We start from the raw sequence: 24,391 nt of genomic DNA on the forward strand, positions 1-24,391 counted from the left end.
CCTAACATTTCCTCTGTGGAACCTACCTACCACATCCTAAGGTCCTGGGACCCTAGAGGGGCCATTCACCTGATCCAGGAGATGGAGCCTGGAAACATAGGCCTTCTCGGTTTGCAGGAGCTCATTGGCAATATGGAACACCTTCTGCTGCACAGTCAGCTGGAAAGGAGAAGTGACCCTTGAAACAGCATCTCTACCCTAACCCCGGCTCCTTCAACCCAATTTTCTTCCCTCCCTTGTTTCCCCCACTCACTTATCAGGTATTGCTATGTGCCCTCAAACTCTTGGACTGAAGTAATCCTCCTACATCAGCTTCCCCAGTAGCTGGACTACAGGCAATGTTATCATGCCTGGCTTCCCTCAGAGAGTGCACATGATGCTCTAACCTTAGTGCCACCCTTAGATAATCCCAATATGATACATAAAGCTTCCTGTAGCTTTATCCCTGATTCCCAGTCACAAAGCTTGCCCCTCAATTCTGAAGACATGAACTCCCTCATACAGACATCCATATACCCACTCATCTGCTTTCTTTAGTCACTGAACATAGTTTAGTGGCTAAATGTGAGAACTAGGAAGTCCAACTTCCTGGGTTCATATCCTAGTCTACCATTCACTTGCATGCATAAGTTGTCTTATTTCTGTATTTAAGAGTCCTATTATAAAAACATAATAATAGAGCCTATGTCCATTTGTAATGGAGACAATTTCATGCATTTTAATTTAATTATTGCAATGTTGGGGATTAAACTTGGGGCCTCATGCATGCTAGGCAAATGCTCTATACTAAGCCACACTCCCAAACCCTAAAAGATTTCCTATAAATAAAAAACAGAACGGATTACAGTCTCTAAATATCAGCTATTTATTCACTCAATGAGTTCACTGTCAGCAAAGGCTTGCTAAGTATGTGGGGTGTGAGAAAGGCACAGAAATGTAAAAATGTCTAAGATTATGCCTGTCGGCTCACTTTCTTGTTTGCAGGCTACACACTTGCTGAGTGTCGTTTCATCTCAGCACTCCCTGGCCCCACACTTAAGCTTGGTTCTGCCAAAGCAGGTGTTCTGGCTGAGACCTTACTTGAGGGCAAGGATACCTTCTGAAGAAACATTAAGTAGACGGGGCATGGAAAGAGTTCCTAACCACCAAGAGCTCCAGGCCCCATTGGAACTCTGGCTCTGGGCCTCTCCTCCAGTTGTTGAGAAGTCTCTCTGGCATGAGAGGGTTTCTGTCATACAAACAAGGCTTGCAGAGAGGGGTGGAAAGGAAAGAGACATCCCCAGTGTCACACACTGGGTCATGAAAAACCTGAAATCTATTAGTGGTTCTCTGATGAAAGTGGAACCATCTTCCTAATGGGGCATTTAGAATGAGGCATGGCCATTTTGGTGGTCATAGTCATTTGGGAGAGGAGCAGGGTTTTGCTACTGGTGCTTCATACTGGGAAACCAGGGGTGCTAAGCAGACTAAATGGAAGCAATGCCTCGTTTTGAGAAATACCAGGTTGGGGGAAGAACCAAGCATAAATGCCAGGCTCTTACTTTCTCTACATGATCCTCCCTCTTGGGTAGCATAGGTCAGTACCTCCACAGACTCCTGTCTCTCCAGTGGGGTCACTGGAATGTCTCTTTCCTTCTCTTCCTCCTCTTCCTCCTCCTCGTCTTCCTCTTCCAGGTCACTGTCAACCTCCTGGGAGCCAGGCCGGTGAGGGTCGGCCAAAGCAACCGGCATACTAGCCAGAGCAGGGGGCCCAGGACACAGGCTGTGGCTGGGAGGCCCGTCATCACTGACGAAGCAGGTCTCTTCACTGTTGGATGGCGAGCTGATGCTGTCAATGCCGCTGTCCCGGTTAGGTACCTTCTCACCATCCCGGGGCCCAGGAGCCAGCAGGAACAGGCAGCGAGAAGCCTCACCCTCAGGGAGCTGGGACACTGTTGGCTGCGGGGGTGGCTGTGGCAACATGGCTGGCTCTGGGGGAACTGGGCAGGGGCCAGGGGCTGGCCTATCCGAAGCGACAATCACAGGCTCTCTGAGGTGGGTGATGGACACACATGGAGGCAGGGTATGAGCGTGACCAAGAGGCCTCTCTCTCCTACAACTATCCCTTCCTGTCCCGTATCCACCCTTCCTTCACAGGGTCCTATAGGGATCAGACTCACCTTTCAAATTTCTCAATCAACGATGACACTGCTGCAGAACTGGTGCTGGCCTCAGCTCTGGGGGCAAGACCCTTGGCCACTCTAGGGTCTGCAGGCAGAGGGCGTGATGGTGGTGGAGGAATCGGCTCAGGTGGAGGAAGCATCCGGGGCATCTGCAAGTAGCTGGGCTTTGGAGGAACTGGAGTGGTGGATGGAGAAGAAAGGAGAGATGTCACTGAACTGGATTTAGCGGTGGTTATCACAGCCAGGCTATATCTCATTTTTCAAACCCCAGAATTTTCTTTTCTGTGCTACAGATCAAGCCCATGGCCTTGGACATGCCAGGTAAACACTTTTCCAATCATTAAGCTATATCCCCTGCCAATTTTGATTTGTTAGATTGGTCTTTTGAGACAGTCTTAGTATACAGCCCTGCTTGCCTGGTACTAATGGTACTAATAACATAGCCCTAACTGATCACAGCAATGATCCTATTTCAACCTCCTGAGTGCTGGGAGTACAGGCATGTGCTGCCAGGGCTTTCTTTTCTTTTGCCTGAGGTAGGCACAGAGCAGGACTGAGGTGAAGTCCCAGTAGGATGTTAGCCACAGGCAACACCTTTCTGCCCATTAGATAGGTATCTCTCACTGCCCCTTGAGATAAGGGCACTTCCCTATTCTTCTTCCACCCATTAATTCCTCCTTTCCTTTTTTTACACCTCTCTGGTGCATTTCTCTGCTCTTAATGGAAGCACTTACCCTGTGGCTTTGGGCCTGGTGCCCGCTTCAGTGGTGAAGGACGTGGGCCAGGGGTTTCAGTGGGAGGGCCTGGATCTGAACGAAGCCGTTGGGGGCCTTCTGGATGAGGCTCAAGATTCTGGCCAGGATCAAGGGACAAACTTTTAACCAGGATCCGGTTTCCCTGGTGCATCCCTGTAGAAACGGAGAAACTGGCCATGAAGTGACTGGTTTTACCCCAAGGGAGAATTGGAAGTAGCATATCTTAGCAGGTATCTAGGGCTAGGCTCCTCTGAGCCCTTTACTGGTCACACTGTTTTGCCAGGAAGCCCTTCTTCCAGGTCCCAGACAGAGAAACAAGCCCAAGGTGGAGACTGGCTATTTTCATCAAGAAATAATACTTCTCTGGGATTAGCATATTGACTCCATGCATGTCAGTAGATAATCAAGGACTTAAACCAAACTCAGGAATTTAACCAGGTCGAGAGTAGAAGTACCCCTAAAGTTTATGTACATGCCTAGATCTCTTGTTTATACAGACATTATTCATTCTATTAATTATTTATTTTTGTTTGTTTTTGAGATAGGATTTCACTGTATAGCCCAGGCTGGACTCAAATGCATGACAATCTTGCTTCAACCTCACAAGTGCCAGAATTGTAAGCATAAACTACCATTCTTGTCTTCTTTGTCCCATTTCTTTTTCTTTTCTTTCTTTCTTTCTTTCTTTCTTTCTTTCTTTCTTTCTTTTTTTTTTGGTTTTTTTGAGACAGGGTTTCTCTGTGGCTTTGGAGGCTGTCCTGGAACTAGCTCTTGTAGACCAGGCTGGTCTCGAACTCACAGAGATCCACCTGCCTCTGCCTCCTGAGTGCTGGGATTAAAGGTGTGCACCACCAATGCCTGGCATCTTCATTTAATGGGCAAATATCTGAGAATATCTGAACTTTCTTCTCTACAGTTTTGTAGAGCTAAGTGTCTTAAAATGATGAAACTGGAAACGAGGGAGTTAGCTCAGTATGGAACACCTTTTTAGCATTTTGCAAGGCCTGGGTTCCAGTTTCACTGCGCGCACACACTCACAGAGGTATTCCATAAGCAAACATTTTGTTTTTTAAAATCTCAGGGTCTTACCAGTTTGTTTTACCTCCTCTACTTCCACATCCACCCCACCTCACCCCCAGTATCCAGAATGCAGGTACAAGGTACAAGAACAGCTTGAAAGCAGCAAGTAACAATTTCAGAAAGAAAGGAATCCTTTTCTTACTTTCTCCTTCCTTAGCACAGGACCGCTAAGCCTACCTGTTTGGGGCCCTAGAGGATATGATGCTCACACTTACAAGGAAAGATTTAGGCTTGGGGAACGATGATGGACACTCCCTGACACACACACACACACACACACACACACATACACACACACACACACACACACACATACACACAATCCACATGTCCCAAGTGAAGGAGTACAAGATTTGTGTGGTTGTGGCTGGATAGGAGGCTGTGGGGGCTGCTTCAGAGATGGTAGAGAAATCAGGTAGGGCTAGAGAGGAATGACAAAGTCTTGGATGCCAGAACAAAGAGCAGCTTGTCTTTTATGTGGCGAAGGGGGCCATGAAAAGCTCTAATCAGGTGTGAGGACAAGGGAGTGAGCACTAGTCAAGAGCTCCTGGAGCACCAGGCACAGTAGCACATGCCTATGAGCCCAGCACTTGGGAAGCTGAAGCAGAAGGATGGTGAGTTCAAAGCCAGTCTGGGCTACATACTGAAAACCCAACTGAAACCAAGCAAGCAAGCAAACAAGTTTCCACAGCTACAACTAGCACACAGTGGGAGATACACTGTGCCATGAGTTACACTGTGTCACAGCCACATGGCATCTCATCTCAAGCATTTTACCCAGTCTCATAAGTAGGTCCACTAAGTCACAAATGCACATGTAATTTACAGTGCTTTCCACAACTGCCAGGTCACACAAATTCAAACATCCAAATACATGTCCTTACCCTCCTGAAAGCCTGGGCGCATACAATTTCACAGATTAGCAGCTACAATTCCATATATGAACACACAGCTTTATGGAATTATCAACAGTAAGATCAAGCACAGTCACAAAGACATGTAACAAAGCCACAATGGCAGTCCTATCATCTCACACAAAATCACTTAACCACAAGCCATCATATAACTTTATATAACACTATATATTACTCATGCACAGTTTCACCAAGTTACAAAGGCACTGTGTCATTTACATTGCAGGATCATGGTGTTTCATATATATCATTAATGTGCCCTTGAGTACCTACAAACATAGTTACAAACAAATATCATAATCACATAGGATCCATTATACCAAGTCAGAAAACACACACACACACACACACACACACACACACACACACACACACACAGAGCAGCAGCAGCAGCAGCAGCAGCAGCAGCAAAACAGCCTAACTAAGGTCATAAGCCACTACATACCCAGAAACATGGACACAAATCAGATACATTTCATAATTTACTAGGTTGCATTCTTGCAACAAACATGTCCATGGTATCTGAGGGTCTTAGCTCAGGGATATACACAATTATAGTCACAAAACACGGGACTTTGTCTCTTCCTGATCTAAACAAAGTGTCACATGCTGTCTTCACACACTGAGACATCCATACCCTTCCTTACAAGGTCACACAGGCAGACAAGAGTCGCAGGAGATTTTAGGTCACTTAGTGTTGGAGGGAACCCAGGGGTTCTATAGCTGTTTCCCTGAGCTCCTGACCTTATCCCAGTTGCAGGCTGGCCAGGGAGTCATGAAACCTTCCCAGTCTGAGGTAACATGTGCTCTAGGTCCTGGTCCTAGTGGGTTTCTTCCACCTTGTACCTGGCTTTGGGGGAAGTTTTCTCCTGTGCCTTCCCACCTGAGCAGGCAGGGCACAGCCTGTGCAGAAAGGGTGTTCTTCTCCTCACCTCTGGCCCAGTAGAGTGGCTTATCCTGCCCAGCTCAGCACATCTTGTTTGGCCCTGCCCTGTCCTCTCTCTGGGCATAGGGTTGAGGATGAATCACTTGGAGGGTGTCACAGGTGTAGACACAGTTGCAAAGACAGATGGGCAGAGAAAGTGATGATGATGGCCAGAGAGCTAGTGAACAAAGCCAAACACACTGCTATGTTGTGAGATACATTATTGGTTTAATATGATTGGCCTTTTAATTGGTTCAATAAAGAGTTGAATGGTCAGTAACTAGGCAAGAGAGACTAGGCAGGATTTTTGGGGAGAGAGAGGAAGGGGAGATGATCTAGGTACGCAGGGGACACCAGCAAGACTCTGAAGAAGTCAGGTGTGCCATACTGAGGAAAGGTATGGCAGAACATAGATAAAAACATATGGGTTAATTAAGTTATAACAGCTAGGTGGGGGAAAGTCTAAGCTACAGGCCAACCTTTCATAATTCATAATAAGTCTCCATGTCATTATTTGTGAGCTGGCATCCCAAAGAAAAGTCCAACTACACTGCCACATAGACCTCCATGGACACACACAGGGTCCCAGGGCTCTCCATCTACTTCCTGGATCTTACCACCTCAAAGCAGGTGAGCTGGCCTGGGCAAGCCCTACCCAGAAGGCCAGCAGCTGAGCAGCAGGGTGCTGTGGGGCTTCTGTCCTATTTCCCCTGCTGCTTCTCAGAGAGGGGTGGCCTATCATTCTCCATGGGAGCTGCACAGGCTGCCTCTCCATTCTGTGCCTCCTTATAAGCAGTCCTATAGAATAGACCACTGAATGAAATTCAGACTCAGGGATACCCTGGAGTCCCAGATGAGGGAGGCAGCGATTTTTGGTCCAATTTCTTGTGCAGAGATGAAGACAAAGAAAGACATGCTGACTAACCCAAGGTCACACAACAAGGTAATAGCTGACTTTCAGGAAGACTGCTTCTGGCCTGGATTCTTTTCACAACCCTGCTCTTCAAGGCCACAGGGCACATGAGAGGACCCTAGTATTATAGAAAAGCAGTGTGACTACTTAAAGGGATACCCCTAACCCTGACCACAGGACAGCAAGGTTTCAGTCCATGAGTCTCAGTATGGCCAAGGTACGGTCCCACTAAGGGTAAAAAGACTCAAGATCCCTGTCTCCTATTTCTGTAGACCCCATCTTCTCAGCTTCTTCTGTTTTACCTCAGTGGTTACCTTTGTCCCAAGGCTTGCTCTTTCTTGGTGGCATCTTTTTACACAACCTACTGGTAGAGCTTTCCATAACTTCCTTCTACCCATGGGAAAATATAAGAATCTTCACCAGATTGCTGTGGCCGTTTGTGGCCCTGCTCAACTCTCTGGCTTCCCTCAGTCTGCTCGAATAAGCTAACTATTTCACAGCTGCTAGACTCTATGCTGAGACTGAGAAAATCTCATTCCTGCCCTCAGGGGAGCTACTAGAGTAGGGCCCACTTCCTCCTTTCTAAAAACCACAGTGCTTCCTACTTCCCCATCCATCCCACCCACCCAGATCCTAAATTGGTTTCCTGCAGACTATTTTTCTTATGGTTGATAATTAATTTACAACACTTGCTAAAGCACATATACCCCTATCCACACCCCCATTAAGGCTCTGTACCAGAAAGCGCTGCTCCTTCCACCTCTGGTTCTACCAGAGTCCCCACTGTTTCTCACACACATAAAGACATCATCAATCTTACAACAGCCCATGTCATATGCTGCCAACTATGCACAGCCATCTAAGACCCAGAGAGAACCACAGAGGCACCCCATGTATCCTTTCAGTGTACCATGTGCTCAGTACTGCATGAATCACACAACCACTTCTGTGCTCCCGTATCTCTTAGCAATGACAGGAAGCACATCCGAGCATCCTCAGCTGACCACATACTCCCAAGCTCAGCCATGAACGTGGGCTATACATTCTCTTACTTTACCTCTACAACCTCTAGACCCTCAACTGGCTATAAGGGCAATAATTTGGGGGTGGTTTTGGTTCATGCACATGTATGTCTCTGAGTATGTGTGCATTATAACCCAGCACACACTAGGAAAGAGCTTTACCACTGAGCTCTAGAGCTCAGGAAATAACAATATTGACTCTTACCCTTCAAGTTATACAACAAAAGTATAGTAATAAAAACAGCATGGTACTGGCATTGAGAACACACATAAAAACCCACAGTCCTACAAAGAGGCCAACAATATACACTGAGAAAAGACAGTATAGTCAAATTGGATAGATACGAGTAGAAGAATGAAACTGGATCCTAATCTGCTGGCATGGATATGGGGAAAGGGGAATACTAATTCACTGATGGCGGGAGAGCAGACTGATGAGGCCACTATGGAAATCATTGTGGAGGTTCCTCAAAAACCTAGAAATAGATCAACCATATGATCTAGCTATATAACTTTCAGACACATACCCTAAGGGTTCTATTATCTTACTTTAGAGACACCTGCTCATCCATGCTCATTGCTGCTGTATAATAGCCAGGAAATGGAAGCAGCCTAGATGTCCATCAACTGATGAATGAATAAAGAAAATGTAGTAGATTTACACAATGGAATATTATTCAGCTGTTAAAAAGGTAAAATTCATGGGTAAATGACTGGGGTTAGAACCAAACATTCTGAGTGAGATAACCCAGAACCAAAAAGACAAACATTGAATGCTTTCTCTCACTTTTGAGTGTTGTGTTAGCTTTGAATTTTCAGATATGTGTGTTTCATTTGGAATACCCATAGTGGTCAGGAAATTACTAAGAGGTTATGGCAGGGCAGCTTTCAATGGGAGACCGAACTTAGTGATATAAAGGGTTAAAGGGGAATAATGGAAGATTATAAGGCTTAAATCAGGAGGGAATAATTTGGCATGATAGTAAACTGATTCCTAAGTCCTTGTCAATGTACCCATGGATTACTGCACCTATTGACCCTCATCAGAGAGGGTTATTTGGTGTTATAGCCCTGGCTGTCCTGGAACTGGCTCTGTAGACCAGGCTGGCCTTGAACTCACAAAGATCCACCTGCCTCTTCCTCCCAAGTGCTGGGGTTAAAGGTGTGCACCACCACCCTGTCAAAGCTTCTGTTTTTAGTACATGGTGATTAACACAGACACCCACACTGGTCAAGGTGCAGAGAATAAGAGAGTATGCAGTGATCAGCCCTAAATGAGATGGATGGATAGATGTGAGGGGGTGTGTGTGTGTGTGTGTGTGTGTGTGTGTGTGTGTGTGTGTGTGTGTGTATCTCACAACCCTTCCTCCCAAGGCTCAGGGATCATTGTAACAGAGGGGGCAAAAATATTTAAAAATAGTTTAAGAGCCAGAGACGAGCTGGGTGGTGGTAGCGCACACCTTTAATCCCAGCACTCGGGAGGCAGAGGCAAGTGGATCTCTGTGAGTTCGAGGCCAGCCTGGTCTACAGAGTGAGTTCCAGGACAGCCAGGGCTGTTACACAGAGAAACCCTGCCTCGGAAAACAAAACAAAACAAAAACCCAAAAGAACAAAAACAAACAACAAGAAAAAAGAGCCAGAAGTAGTGATTAATCATAAGAAAACATTGTTTGCCTGTACACAAAAGGAAAGTTATACATATGAACTCACAGCATGCATAAGGCATGCACAAGGTCAAGTCAGATAAAATCCTATCATGGAGAAGGGAGGTGGGCACAAAGCCCCAAGTCCCATCCCAGGTGAATAGCTATTGGCAATTTGATAGCTGCTGGGAAAGGGAGAGTAAGTTCTCTTTTAGAGTGTAGTCACTGGCAGATCAACCATACTCAAGTGGAAGGCCACATATCCAAGAATATGTGGGCAGCACAAACTGGACTTGATGGGGTTAAACAAAAAGGACAGAAAGCTGGGTGGGTAGGGAAGGGGGTGGCTCTGGGAGGAGTCAGGGTAGAGGGGTGAGTATGATCAAAACACACTGTATGAAATCTGCAAACAACAGAAAAAAATGTCACAATAATCAAAATATTGGTTAGTATTTCAGCATGTGCCTGTTTGGCAGGTACCCTTAGGATATGTTTCTGGGTTTATATGGCAGACCAGGTCCAGCTTCTAGCTGAATTCGAGGACAAAGACTCCTCCTCTGGCCCATTCTCACTGGAACCTGACCCTGCTTCTCCTGCATCTCTTTCTGGAAAGTTCAGCTGCCAGCTCTCCCTCCTTCCCTGGCCAGCAGCATCCTGTCTCCTTTTTCCCAGCTGTAGCCTTGGCTTAATCTCAAGACAACTATTAGAGCTGCAGACTGGGCCTTGGCTGTTAACTCTCTGATAACCTGGGACAAATAGCTCCACAGCTCTGAATTCATTTTCCTACATGCAAAATGGGGATAGTACATGTGTGCTGGTCATTGTGAGGAACTGGCGAGAACTAAGAAGAGCAGTTGGGTCTCCTCAAAGACGATGCAAACTCCTCTTCGTAGCTCCCCAAACTTTGTCTTTCCCAGCTAAGAGGTGCTGCCTGGAGACAGCTGGAATTTCTGAGGTTGGATCTGGGCAGCGAAAGAGAACAGAGGGAGTGGAGAAGAAAGAACAACAGCAAAAAGGAAAGCACCCTTTGGGAAACCAGGTCTTCGTGAGCAGGAAGAGAGTCTCTCAGCTTGAGGGAAAAGGGGAGGCTGAAGGCACAGCTGCCCCAACTCTTCCCATAGGCCTCCTGAACATGAATGGCTTCAGCTCCACTGTCTCAGTCTACCTTCAGAGTAACACTGCATCCAGACCTTGCTTCATCTAGCAGATGTTCCCGCGGAAAAACGCAAGCACACAGCTCTGTGAAATGTGCTCTTTACAGGAACCCCAAGGGGAATCCAGCAGTTCCTCCTCACGAGTCTACTCATCTCCTGACTGTAAGGGTCCTATAAAAATGGGATCATTTCAGGAGTGTAAAGATACTTTTAGAAAGTGGGAGACATCTGGCAAGCCAGGAGCTTCCTAAGGACTGCACCCTCCTGCAAAACAGGTTCCTGTAAAAGGACTCTTTGATTTTTATTTTTGGTTTGTTTTTATGAGACAGGGTCTCATTAATATAGCTCAGGCTGGTTTAGAGCTCACTTGGTAGCCTAGGCTGACCTCAAACTTACTGTAATTCCCCTGCCTCCCAAACACTGGGTTTAGAGTTGTATACTACTGCCCTCCTTCAACTTTTTATTTGTTTTTTGAAACAGGATCTCATATAGCCCAGACTGGCCTCAAACTTAGGTGAGAGCAAACTTGAACTCCTGATCTTCCTGCTTCTACCTCCTTGTTTTTGTTGTTTTTAAAGTTCCTCTGTAAAAGGAACAATTTTGATAAGGTAGATTTCTTCAAATTGAGAGATTTTTGTTAAGTGAGGAGAGTTCCACAGAAACACATTGTAAAGCAGATGGCCTATCAGTAAGCGAAAGACTGACCAAGAAGAAAGCTTGACCATGAAACAGGAACTTTTTTCCTATAAAGGGAAGGTCCATTCTATAAAGTATGCATTCTTGTGTGAAGCGAGGAACTTTCTGTAGAATAAAACAGGATAAAGGATTAGGGAATAGTGATAAGGAATAAGAAATAGACTAGGTAAACTATAGAGCACATATCTCCCAATGCCAGGGACAAAAATCCATGCCCTCCATCCTCACAGGAATAGTGATCTGTACTTCAGAGCTTCTAATATTTCAAGAGTTTTATGTGGAATCCCCTAATTTTAAGAGTAAGCAGGCTGCCAGGCAGTGGTGGCACACGCCTTTAATCCCAGCACTTGAAGGCAGAGGCAGGTGGATCTCTGTGAGTTCAACACCACTGTGGTCTACAGAGTGAGTTCCAGGATAGCCAGGGTTGTTACAAAGAGAAACCCTGTCTTGAAAAACCTAAAAAGGCCAGGAGGTGGTGGCGCATGCCTTCAATCCCAGCACTCAGGAGGCAGAGGCAGGCGGATCTCTGTAAGTTTGAGGCCAGCCTGGACTTCAAAGAGAGTTCCAGGACAGTCTTCAAACCTACAGAGAAACCCTGTCTCAAAAAAAAAAACAAAAAAATAGAAAAAAAAAGAAAGAAAAAGAAAAAAAAAGAAAAACCAAAAGAGTGAGCAGGGTAATTGAAACAAAAAGATTGAAAGGCAAACTTGTAGGTTCTCATGTTAAGTAGTTATTTAGGTATCTTTATACCTTTGCTGTTTACCTTTCTAATTTGTTAATCTATTATTATTATTATTATTATTATTATTATTATTATTATTATTATTATAGAGGAGGGTCAGAGGACAACTTTGTGAAGTTAGTTCTCTCCTTCCACCTTTACATGGGTTCTGGGGATTGAACTCAGGTCAATAGGCTATCAAGGCAAGTGTCCTTACCCACTAAAACACCTTTCCAGCCCTGCTGTTTACCCTATATTGATATGCTCTAGCCCTTGGGCAGCAGCCTTGGAGGCCCCTTTTCCCACCCCTTGAAAGAGCCTAGCTTCTTCTGGACCTAGAATGTCAAGGAAGTTATTTTATATATTTGTCAGGTAGTCCCTAAATTGAAATATGTCTTTGAGGAATGAAAAATATATAGAATTCTCTAGAACTTAAGTTGTCATTTGTTTAAAGACAGGATCTCTAGCCTAGTCTGATCGAAAAATCCCTATGTAGTCCAGAATGACCTTGAACTTCAAATCTATCTGTCTCCATCTACATAGTATATGTCTGATCTTGCAGTAGGGGGCCTCTTCCTCCTCCTCCTCCTCTTCCACCTCTTCCTCCTCCTCCTCCTCCTGCACCTTTCCTTGCAAGGTCTCACTTTGTAGCCTAGACTAGCCTGGAACTCACTAAGTAGTTTAGGCTGGTGTTGGAATCATACTGATCCTCTTGTCTCCACCTCCAGAGTGCTGGGATTGCAGATATGCACCAGTGCATGTGGTTGATGTGGTGCTGGGGGGACCCACCACAGAGCTTTGTGCCTGCTAATCAAGTACACTAAGCAAACACAGTACCAATGGAGCTACACCCTCCACACTAAGCTGTTACTTTTAAATAGATGATATGAGGTATGGGGATTCAATGGCTTATTGAACATTTATTCTAGGTCAGGCATTGTGGTGATACCTGTGGCATACTCCTAATGACTCTGAGCTATTAATTCCATTTTATAATAAACAGGTACAGCCAGGGGTGGTGGTGGCACACACCTTTAAGCCCAGCACTCAGAGAGGCAGAGGCAGGTGGCTCTCTGCCAGGTGAAGGCCAGTTTGGTTTATATAAGGGAAGCCGAGGCTACACAGTGAGAAAGTGTCACAATGAAAAAAATAGCAGAAAAGGAAAAGGAAGAAGGAAAAGGAAGGAGGGAGGGAGGGAAGGAAGGAAATGAAAGGGAGGCATAAAGCAGCAAAATGGCTGACTTGAGGCTACACAGCTAGAATAAATGAGCTGCAGCTGGATCCTAGGTGTGTCTGTGTGTAGCCACAGAGCACATTTCATGTGAATGTGCTAAGTTGGGGAAGAAATCATACTTGGAAGGAAGAAGAAGACAGCTTTCTAAAGGTGGATTTATGCTGAGCTGCCCCAAATAGAATGTGTTTTTATTTCATACACAGATGATCTCACGATGGTCCTACAGACAAGAGAAGAAAAGTAGACAAAAGTGTAAATACCTGGAAAGGTGTATAGATGAAGCATGTGATTAAAGGGCGCAATGTGATGAGTTTGTAAGAAGGTTCCAAAATAGGAAGAACTGGCAGGAAATGCCAAAAGATGCAGGTAGGCACCCCTATCTGCTACCCTAGCCACCATTCTTAGAACACTGACTTAAGGGGACATAGTGACAGACACAGAAACAGATATAACAGCCAGACCCACACAGAGAAGCAGCTAGAAACTTCCAGGGCTAAGACTGAGCCAAATGACATAATCATACAACACACAGTGTTGCAAAGACACACATGCATATATGCAGACACACAGATAAAGGTGACACACAAGCATCCAGAAAGAACAGTAAGACAGAAAACAACCCATGGGGTCAAAGACTGCCAAGAGGACAGGGACAGGCGCGACACGCGCGCACACACACACACACACACACACACACAGAGAGACAGAGAGAGAGAGAGAGAGAGAGAGAGAGAGAGAGAGAGAGAGAGAGCACTACCAAAGTGCACAAGTGGCCCATCCCTTTTCTATCTGCTATGAAGGCCTGGCCACCTCCTCTGGTCTTCCCTGGACCAGAGGCCAGAAAGGGACAGAGGGTGGTAGCTCCACCCCTGGGAGGAGCTGGGGACTTCAGAGGACAGGAAGGGAAGGGAGCGGAGCTGCAGCTGGGAGCACTGGGGACAGTAATTATCCAGTGCTAGGGCTGCCACGTTGGCTAGAATTACCCTCCCAATGAGGACAAAGCCACTGGATGGATGATCCCTCTGACCCCTGTCTTGACCCCAGGGTTGTTCCCCTAAAACCAATGCATTGACCCTCCCACCCACTAGAAGCCTGGTCAAATCTGAGAACTACACACACACAGGAATTATGAAAGGAAAAGGCCTTTTATAGAAAGCTGGACATGGTGGTAAATGGCAGTAATCCTAGCACTTGGGAGACAAGAGGCAGAAGGACCAAGGGTTCAAGGCCAGTCCCACTACATAGTAAGTTTAAGGCCAGCTTGGACTACAAAAAAACAAAACAAAAAACAAAACTTAATAAAGAAAGATTCTTCGACAAAGACAAGGAAGCAGAAGGCAGGAAACCTTCAGAAACTCAGACAGATATAAGAGGAAAGACAGAAAATGGGACAAGTCAGAATGGAGATGGACACAGGGTGGCCTGCATGGGGCATGGAAGTCACTGAGGGATGCAGGTAAAATGGCAGGCCAGGGCCATCCGATGAACACGGCTACAATGGGCCTCTGGGCTTTGCCTATGGTATTTAATCCTTACAATAGCCCTAAGAGGTGGGAATTACAGGCATTTTATAGTTAAGAAAACTAAGGCATGGAAAAGCAAGACCACATGAAACTTTCCAAGGTGGCAGGAATGGGTCTGGGAGGGGGCCTCTCACCATCACTGCAAGAGACATGCCTTAAAGATCCTGGGAGGAATTCTTCAGAGAGAGAAAGTCCCAGAAACTGGGAAACTCACCCGAAAAGACATGCACACACAGTGAAAGAGATTTCCACCTTCCCTAACCCCCTCCCCTGCTGCCCTGCAGTGTGAGAGGGGCTGCACCTACACCTGGAATGTATTAGGTAGGGAGGCCCGGACTGGGGGAGCCAGGAAGAGGCTGGAGGGGGAGCAAGGAAGGTGAAGGCAAAGCAAAGGAGGCAGCGTGGGCGGTTGCAGCGGCAGCCCTGGCCTTACGGGCTAGCGGAAGGGCTTCTATGCCAGCTGCAGCTCCCAGGGGCCAGCCTGCCAGTCCCGCCTTTCCCACTTTCCAGAACAGACTTTTGCTCAGCGACTTAACCCTTTCCCTTTCAGGGCCACTGTGAAGCATAACACAGGAAGTGGGGCAGACAACTGAAAGGGAAAAGGCAGGATAGCCCACTGTGCTCTGGCAGCTCTGGTCACACACCTGTGACCTCACCATCCTGTCCTCACTTTGGGGCCCAGGAAGATACAGCTGGTGCCTATTGTGCACTGTGTTCTAGATGTCTTATGCTGGGGCTTCTAAGACTCTGTGTATCCTAAAAATAACAAACATCCCTACCCCAGCCAACAGTTAGCTCCTCCTCTTGCCTTCCCCACTCCAGGAACAACAAGCACCTCCATTGACCCAGGCTGTCCAAGTCACAGACTGGCCTTTCTCCACCACCCCTCTCCACCTTAACTCATGCAACCAACCAACTCCCAAGTCCTGCAGACAGGGCCCTTTAGGAGCTCTAGAATCCATACAGTGTTCGCTTCTAGTCTCTAACTGACTCCCTCCATCCTCAGGGCCCTCTCCAAAGTCCAGCCAGGCTTATTCTATCCTTGGGGTGAACTCTCAACTCCAGAGAATAGGAACAAGAAAGCCCTAAACTCATGAACACTGCCCCACACCCATCCTTGAGCCACAATGGCCTCTTGTCTATTCCTCGAAAGTGCTTTCTTCCGCCTGGGGCTTTGGCACATGTCGTTCCTGCAGCCTGAACTCCTTTTCCATGTCTCCTCACCTCTGGATATCTATTTATCCTTCAGGTTTGAACATTAATGTCTGACCTGCCTCCTCTACGTGTGTCCCTGAAACATCTGTGCTGGCAATGGCTTGCAGTGTATCTTTCCTGTTAGCAATGAGAGCCATGAGGATAGGGAACTATCTCAGCACGTATCACAAAGCTGAGCACACTGTAGGCACACAATAGACATGTTAAGGAAACAGCGTATTTATGCTTGTCATATTGTGTCCGAGACAAATGGGATAAGCAATATTAGAAATGGGGAAACTAAAGCCCTGAGATGAGAAGTAAGGCCTGAGAGCACAATAAACCAATGGCAGATCCAGGCGTGCTGAGGTCCCTTCAGTGGATGCCCTATAACCTTGACTCCAAGTGTTCTGGAGGTATAATGTGCCTTCCAGGTTCAAGGAACTGGACACTAGAGCCCTCAAGGGCTGGATTTGTGGCTCCAAGGGAGTCTGTTCTCTCTGCATTAAGGAACTTAAATCCAAGTGGCTAGCCAATGACAGGCTATACTTCCTGCCCTCATTCCAGACAGGTCCTAGCCCCACCCAGCCAGCGTCTGGCCAGCACCACATCTGCCTAAGGCATTTAGCTAACTGGCTGCAGAAAGCCACTGCTTATGTCTGTGTAGGATACTGTTAGCTGTCACTCATGCTTGAGGGAGGAGGGAGCCCTAGCTGGGTCCTCCTTGGATAGGACATCTGGGCTGAAGAGTGGGGTGCCATGTAGTTATATTTGAAACTTTCAATTCCTTTAATCTGGGCAAAGCCCCTTTGCCCACCCACCCAGTCTTGATATTTTGTTGTTCAACTGAAAGGCTCCAGCTGACTAGGAACCAAATCTAAGATGTTTCCCAAACCTACTGGGATCCCCAAAATGTCCTGCAAACCTCACTACCTAGTTCACCACTGTTCCTAGCCTGAGATCCCTCTGTTTTCCTCCAGGAAAAAAGAAAAAAACCAAACAAACCTCCTGAGGCCTCTCAGATGCCCTCACCATGGAAAACAAGGAAGGAGCCACACAAATATTTTTCTGGTAATGTTCGATTTGCCTTTCAGGAGTTCTGTGCAAAAGCCAGCTATCCTCAATGTGTGTGAAATAGGCCTCAGCTCCATGCAAATATTTTTAAAGCTGCCGCACACTGAGACTTATCAGAATGTGGCTTTCTGACTTCATTTCAGCACGTCTTCAAGGATGCAACAAATTCTCAGAACTGAACATACCCTACATAAGAGCCACCTTACAGTCTATGGTATATGTTGGTGGTGAACACTATCTTAAACATCTCTCACATAGAAATCTTTCTGGAAATTTATAATCGTAAACCCAAATGTCTGCTGACCATCACTGCCTTGCTATCCTCCTAGGCCTCAAACTCAGCGAGTCTCAAACACTTTCCCCTACACTGGCTCCTTCTCTTGTGTAGATGGCTCCATTATCATCCACTAGGCCACTATAACTGGTTTCAGAAAACTATCCAGAACCACCCAGGATTTTTCCCTCCTTCCTTGGCCTCTAGAGCCATTCATTATCAAGGCATGTCCATATTGGCACCGAAATGTTCTTCCAATCCACCTACTACAACTTTAACCTAAGCTGCCATTACCTTTCACAAAATATATTTGACACCCCCAAGTTCGTCCCCTCCACGCACTTCTACTTTTTTGTTGTTTGTTTTGGGGGTGGATGGTTTTGGTTTTTTGAGGCAGGGTTTCACTGTATATCCCTGGTTGTCCTGGAACTGGCTGTGTAGACCAGGCTGGCCTCAAACTTACTTACAGTCCCTTTAGTTCTGGGACTAAAGGCATGTGCCACCACTGCCTGGCTTAATGCTTCATGAATTTGCACATCATCCTTGCACAGGGGCCATGCTAATCTCTCTGTATCATTCCAATTCTAGTACGTGTGCTGCCGAAGGGAGCACATACTTCTACTCTTTAGTCCCTCCCATCCACTTTCCATGTGCACCTATGAAAGCTTTGAAACATTAGCACCTGAGCACATCACTTCCCTGTGAATACGCCCTTGATGGATCCTGCATGCCCTCAGGGCAGTCCCTTGGCTAGCCTTATTCCTCCACTCCTTCCCAGTACCTGTCCCCTAATCAGTATCTGTTTGCATGCCTTTGCTGAGACCAGACCTTCTAGCCGAACCCACCCCCATGTTTTCTAGGTCTATGAGCCTTAGTAGACATAATTCTAAGTCCCTTCCCTTGGGACAGGATGGGGCCTTGAATTGGGCACTGCTAGTACATTTCCTATGCCTAGAGTTCCAGAACTGTACCTGTCTTCCAACTTAAAATAGTCAAATGACAGCCATCACAAAAGCACGGAGAAAGGTAAACTGAGTATTTGTGTGCATCGGGGCAAGGGATTAACTCACTGTTTTATAACCCATGCTTCCCTTCTGGACTTGGAGTGAGTTGAGGGACATTCATATATAACTCTGGGAAGAAGACTTCAGAGACAATGCTCCCTCACTATAGGACCATGGCTGAATCACCACCTCTCTGGGTCTCCACTGACTCAACTACAAAAATGAGCTGGCTTCTACCCTAGGCTATGCACTGAAATCATCTGGGAATCTTTTGTTACTGTTGTTGAGACAGGCTCTCACTATGCAGCCCTGGATGGCCTGGAACCTAGAGATCCTCCTGCCTCTGCCTGGGATTAAAGGTGTGCACCACTACACCTGTCCCTTGTCTGGGAATCTTGTTTGAAACCAGATTCCTGGGTTCTAACTCCAAGACCCTGGAGCTCTGAGAAGGACATTTATTCTTCAAGGTCAATGAAGGATTCTAATGCTTACTGAGGGTAGGAAACCTAGAACCAGCCAGTGTCTAGGGACTTTTGCAGCACTTAACTCTTTGAGTCTCTAAAGATGTAATCAAGTAAGAACAAACCAGCCCCTTCTGCTACTTTCATTGGCTGTTCTCTCACTCCCCACAAAACAGCTGATCCCAGCACCAAGGAGGCAGAGGCAGGCAGATCTCTGTAAATTCAAAGCCAGCCTGGTCTATAGAGTGAATTCCAGGACAGTCAGGACTGTTACACAGAGAAACCAAACCTTGTCTCGAAAAACCAAAAGCCAAACCAAACAAAAAAACAAACAAACAAACAAACAAAAAATAGCTCTAACATCAAGTCCAACTCCTCCGGCTGGGTTAGGCCCCAAGCTTTTTCCAACCCCCAGCATGTGGGAAGACATTCTAGGCCTCAGCCTTGAGGATTACAATAGGACTCCCAAATTCCTGTATGTATAAACCTCTACTCGGAAGCCCTCCACTAACCTTCCCCATGCCATCTCCAGTATCACACTGGGTTATCCCAGTGACTCAAGGAAGCCTTGGGCTTCATCAGCCTAGAAAAGGAGCACAACACTCTCCACCAGGAACTCGACAGAATACCAAAAAGAAAGGCCCGGAGGTAATTCAGAGCTTTTCGCATGGATAAGACATAATTATTATTTTCACACCACCTATCCCCTGCTGCTCTGGATAGGCCACTGGGACCAAAGGCTGGTGATTCAATAAAAGCCTTCAGGAGTCTGAAGGAGGAAGTCAACAGGCACATGAATATCTTAACCTGTGGACTAAAATGTCTCTAACCCTGTAACTGAAGTTTAGGTCTCTGTCTCTCTGTGTATCTCTGTCTCTCTCTTTCCCTCCTTCCTGCGCTCCTTCTTATACACAAACACTCCAACCACCAATCCTGCCCATTCTGAGCCAATTATAGGCAATTCCTGTGGAGAGAGAAGCAAGTCACTTGTGCCTAGCCTTGGGCTGGCTGTGTAGAGGGGGAGGCGGGCCTCTCACAAACGCATGCTACTGTGAATCACAGGGCCCAGTGCCCGCCTTGTCAGGACTTGAGAAATTCCTCCACCTCTTCTTCAGAAGGGTTTTCTCTTCATACTTTATTAGGTCCTCAGTGGCCGAGGGCTTTGCAAACAAGAATCTTACAGATTCCTAGATATCATTCTCTAGATGAGGGGAACTGAGGCACCAAGAACAGGAGGAGCCATTCATTCAGGTTACACAGTGAGTAAGTAAGGAATGGCTAGATGGGAGATTAAGTCTCTCCCTGACTTCCTTTTCATTCCTAATCTTTCCTTTTTATTAAAATAAAAGACTCCCACTGGACAGTGGTGGCACATGTCTTTGATCCCTAGTGATCAGGAGGCAGAGGCAGGCAGATCTCTATGAGTTCAAGGCCAGCCTGGTCTCCAGAGTTAATTACAGGACAGCCAGGGCTACACTGAGAAACTCTGTTTCAAAAAACCAAAAAAAAGTGTAAAAAAAATAAAACACCCATCATGTCATTATAGAGGCAAGGACTTAACTGAGGAAAACACTACTGATTTGGGAAGAAGAGAATAGTTTGGGAAAGGTACTGTGCTTTGGAATTTGGAAGAACTGGTGGAGTAGAAAAGCAAGCTCAGTATCAACCCCATGTTGACTAGAGAGGGCAGAGACCAAGGGTCAAGACCTTCCTAGCTACTGAATCCCAGACAAAGAGTATTTGCTGGGTGGGAACTCAGTGTCCTCTTAGGCAATAGTTACAGAGGGCCTACTGTGTGTTCCCTTACCATCTATTCAGACATTTGTTGAACAAGGATTTATTGCATATTTGCCTTGTACTAGGCACTACACTAGTTCCTTAGGTATACAATAATGAACAAACCAGGCACAAGCCCCTTGCCCGCAAGGAGCGCACATTCTGTCACAGGAGCAGCAAAACCAAGCAGACACATACAAGAGGGTAGTTTCAGACTGTATTAAATGTAAGGACAGACACACACTGGCAGCTGTGATGGAGATTCACAAGAGGCCCTACTTAAAAGTGGTCAGGGAAGGTCTCTCAGAGGGGACATTTGAGCTGAGAACAGAAAGATGAGGAGCAAGCCAGGTGGAGGGCTGAGGGAAGGGCTAGCAGGCAGCAGGCAAAGCAAATGCAAAGGCTCTGCAGTGGGAGAGTTGTGGGTGTCTGGGGATGTGCAGGGAGGAACTAAAATAAAATAAGTATGTCTGATTAGCCTCCTCTACACAGCATGTGTCCAGGGGAGTTTGGAAAGGCAGTAGAAGCAACGAGCAGGGCAGGCCATTAAAGGGTTGTCAGCTGGCTATCTCCAGTTCACGAGGGGGAGGGGGTGCCTAAAATCTCCCAGAGGTTCCATAACTATCCAAAGAACAGACAGCAGTGAGAGCCACTGCCTGTGCTTTACAATTCACTGTTACTGTTACCTGGTACTGAGCCATAGTACTAGTGACCTGTGGAAGCTGAGATAGGAGCCCTGGAAGCAGCTAGATGCACGCTCACCACCTCCTTCAGTCCCAATGAAGACAGGGCAGATATTCACTGCTTTCCCTTCAAGGCCCGTGTGAAACTATCCTAGAGACTCTGCTAGGCTGCTCAGATACTCAGGCTATGAAAAGGCCCATCCAGGTCTATGGCCCGTCTGACCTAGAGTTGTTCCACCATTGCAAACCCAAGCAACAACCATCCTGATTATCTTTTCAAACAATCTGCTGGCCCTGAAGCTCTCCCTTCTGACCTTTCTGCTCTCTTCCTACCTACCAGCCCCTTGAGCCCTTTCCTTCAGGCTCATCTCCACCTTTCTCTCTCATCAGTACCTCCTGTGCCGCCCTTCCCTTGTACTTTGGCCACAAACACCTAGCAAAAGCACAATCTAGGATCAGTCCACCATCTCCCTCTCTCTCTTTCTCACACTTCAGGGCTACTGAATAGTACAAGGGGAAATCACATAAGTAGAAAGCTTAGCATTTATGTCTAGCTTCAGTTTGGGGAAACAGAAAGACCACAGATTTTGGACTCTGCTCTGGTTTTGAATCCAGGCACCATAATGACAGTATGACCTTGGACAAGTTACTTCTCAGAGCCTCAGTCTGCACCCCTAAAAATGTGGTTGATGAAACTCACTTCAGATGGCTCCTGAAGCTGAAACTAGAACCCTTGTAAAAGTACCCAGTTCAGTGCCATGCACAAATGTAGGCACTTAGCTAATGGGAGACTTCTCTCCTATTCCCCTAACCACATCCCCACTGCTGCCTTCAAATCCTGCCCCCTTTTCTTGGGAGTGCTTCCTCTCCTGTTAGCCTCAGCAGTTAGAAGAGAAAGGACTCTTAAGGATTGAGGGCGCAAGGGACAGAGAAGAGCAAAGGCTGAAAGAACTGGACGGAATGCTGCAGGAGGGAAAAGGAAGAGGTATTGTGGGAACTCAAGGGGTTAGGGTGAGCATATCGGCCCTAAGCCCTAGAACAAGAACCCGTTCCCAGTACCAGGCCCGTGGCCCAGGTTCCCATGCCGTCTGGATCACTCACCAGGCCGAGGCTGCGAACCCTCCAGGTGGTAGGAGAAGCGCAGGGCCCGGTGGTGCTGTGGACTAGGGCCGCAGGGCAAGACCCGGGAGCTTGGAAGAGCTCCCAGGCTGGCGTCCGAGGGTCCCACAAACTGAGGATCCAAAGGCCCTCCAAGAGCCGAGCCTGAGCCCCGGCGCACCGGCAGTCCGGGTTCCAGGGCTCCAGGGTCCGAGTCGGCACAGGCCAGTGGTGCGGCGCCAGGGGTATTCGCCGCCAAGCGTTCGGGATCCGAAGGCCCAGGGCCCCCCGGGACTCGGTGGCCATGCATGGTCCGGGCCTGGGCGCGGGGCCCGGGCTCCCCGCTTGGCTCCAGTTCCTGGGGCGGAGGCGCGGGCGGAGAAGGCCCGGCGCCCGGCGGAGCAGCGGCCTCAGGCTCGGGGGGCGGGGCTGCGGGCTCAGCCCCACTGCGGAGACTCGAGCCCCCGACCCGGGCTCCGGCCAGCAGCCGTGGCAGCAGCAGCAGTAGCCGCGGCCACCGCCGTTGCCGCGCCAGGCATCGCCGGCCCTGGCCCCAAGCGGGGAGTGGGCTCGGCGGGGCCGGGGGCCCGCTGGGGAGCGCTGTCTATGCGGCTGCGGCTGGGCGAGGGTCGGGGGCTGCGCTAGGCACGGGCTCTCCTGATGGACGGCCAGTCACTTCCGTGGCCGGGGGCGAGCGGCCAGCCGGATCCCAGCGAGGGGGGTCTCTCCTTTCTGCCGGAATGAGAATCGACCTGGGTTCTCTGGGCTGGTCGGGAAGGGTTCTTCCTCCCGCCGCAGCGGAGGCTGGGGGCGGAGGAGAGGGGAGGGGAGAGAGGAGAGGAAGGAGGGAAGAGAGGACGGCCGTGGCCGGGAGGCGCGCGTGTGCGCCGCGCTCTCCGGCTGGCTGCGAGGCTTGCCTTTGGGCAGTCCTCCAGGACGATGCTCCAGCCTCGCGAACAGAGGAACGGACCAGACCGGGCTTCTCCGCCTTGGGCCTGGGTTTCCACCGCGGCGGGCGGGAAGAGCCCTGGGAACTGGGGGGGGGATGGGGAAGCGCGAGCCGTTGCTGAGACAGCCGCAGCCACCGCGGCGCTGGGACCCAGTTACTAGAGTCCCGCCCCCTCGTCGGGATTTGAGCTTGGCCACGCCCCCTCGCTTGGGCCAGTTTCACCTCTCGCAGGAGCTTAAGGCCCTCCTTTTCTGCTGGCCCTGAACTTCCCTTCAGTTTTCCTTCCCATCCTTCCCTGGTCCCACATAGGCAAGTCTCCCAGCTCGATTTCCAAAATCTACCCTTCCGTCGTATTTCATGTCTTCTTCCGCTCTCCCATCACTCTCCTACAAAGAAGCCTTTCCACGTATTTCGGAGTTAAGCTAGGCTTGGCTCATAGTGATCCTTTGCAAATCTTCATTTCCTCAGGCCAGATCTCATGGTCCTTTACTTCCCACTCTTGCAGCCTTAGTTCCTTCTTTTGTCCGTTATCCGACTGGCAGCAACCCAATCCTGAATCGGTCCAACTGTTTGCCTTTCCCCCCAATACTTGTGCCCAGGCAGCTGAACACTACTGGATAATACTACAATTTTCTAGATTTGTATCATGAGGAACCCTCATTTCCCAGCTTCTACAAGTTCCTCAGAACTGACCTATCGCTCTACTAGTAGTCAACTTTCTCTTGCATTTCCCCACTATTCCCTATTTAAATCTCACCCACAGTGGCCATTTCAAATCTAGTCTCCCCAACATCTTGAATTTGCCCCCTAGTATTAAGCAAATAAACCCTACCTCTTACTACGTGGAGTGAACAGAAGACACCAGAGAAGAGGTCTTGTCTTGAGTTCTTGCCACCAAATCTCTGAATTTGTCCCCGTGTTCCTTCTCGACTTTAAATACACCTCGGGTATCTTTCATCTAAAAAACAATCACCAAACATTCTTTTTTTTCACAAATGACTCAGGACTTGCTCACACTCAACTACCTCATTTCCTACCTCCTACTTATCTTTAACCCTGTTCCAACTCACCTCCACTACTTCTCCCAAACTGCTTTCTTATCAAGATCTACCATAGTTTATGTCACTAAATCCAAA

General features: G+C 47.8%; 1 protein-coding gene and 1 non-coding gene across 3 annotated transcripts in view; both read right to left on the reverse strand.

The window, feature by feature from the left end:
- Fgd1 (FYVE, RhoGEF and PH domain containing 1) overlaps positions 1-24,391 on the reverse strand; it is an 80,700-nt gene that overhangs the window by 20,414 nt on the left and 35,895 nt on the right. Inside the window, exons 4-8 of one of the 2 annotated variants that reach the window (XM_027432148.2) lie at positions 24,088-24,213; positions 2,897-3,070; positions 2,160-2,337; positions 1,585-2,029; positions 70-159 (exon numbers count right to left, since the gene is read on the reverse strand). In XM_027432148.2, coding sequence (XP_027287949.1) covers positions 70-159; positions 1,585-2,029; positions 2,160-2,337; positions 2,897-3,068 — 885 coding nt within the window. In that variant the 5' untranslated portion in view covers positions 3,069-3,070; positions 24,088-24,213. Of the gene's footprint in view, positions 1-69; positions 160-1,584; positions 2,030-2,159; positions 2,338-2,896; positions 3,071-22,309; positions 23,402-24,087; positions 24,214-24,391 lie in introns of those variants that run through there. The other variant, XM_027432147.2, reaches the window with a different exon arrangement.
- LOC113837596 lies at positions 17,791-17,896 on the reverse strand. Its single transcript, XR_003488273.1, has one exon. It is a non-coding gene; the product is annotated as a U6 spliceosomal RNA (small nuclear RNA).

The sequence above is a fragment of the Cricetulus griseus genome, chromosome X, assembly GCF_003668045.3.
Source record: "Cricetulus griseus strain 17A/GY chromosome X, alternate assembly CriGri-PICRH-1.0, whole genome shotgun sequence".
Lineage (NCBI taxonomy): Eukaryota > Metazoa > Chordata > Mammalia > Rodentia > Cricetidae > Cricetulus > Cricetulus griseus.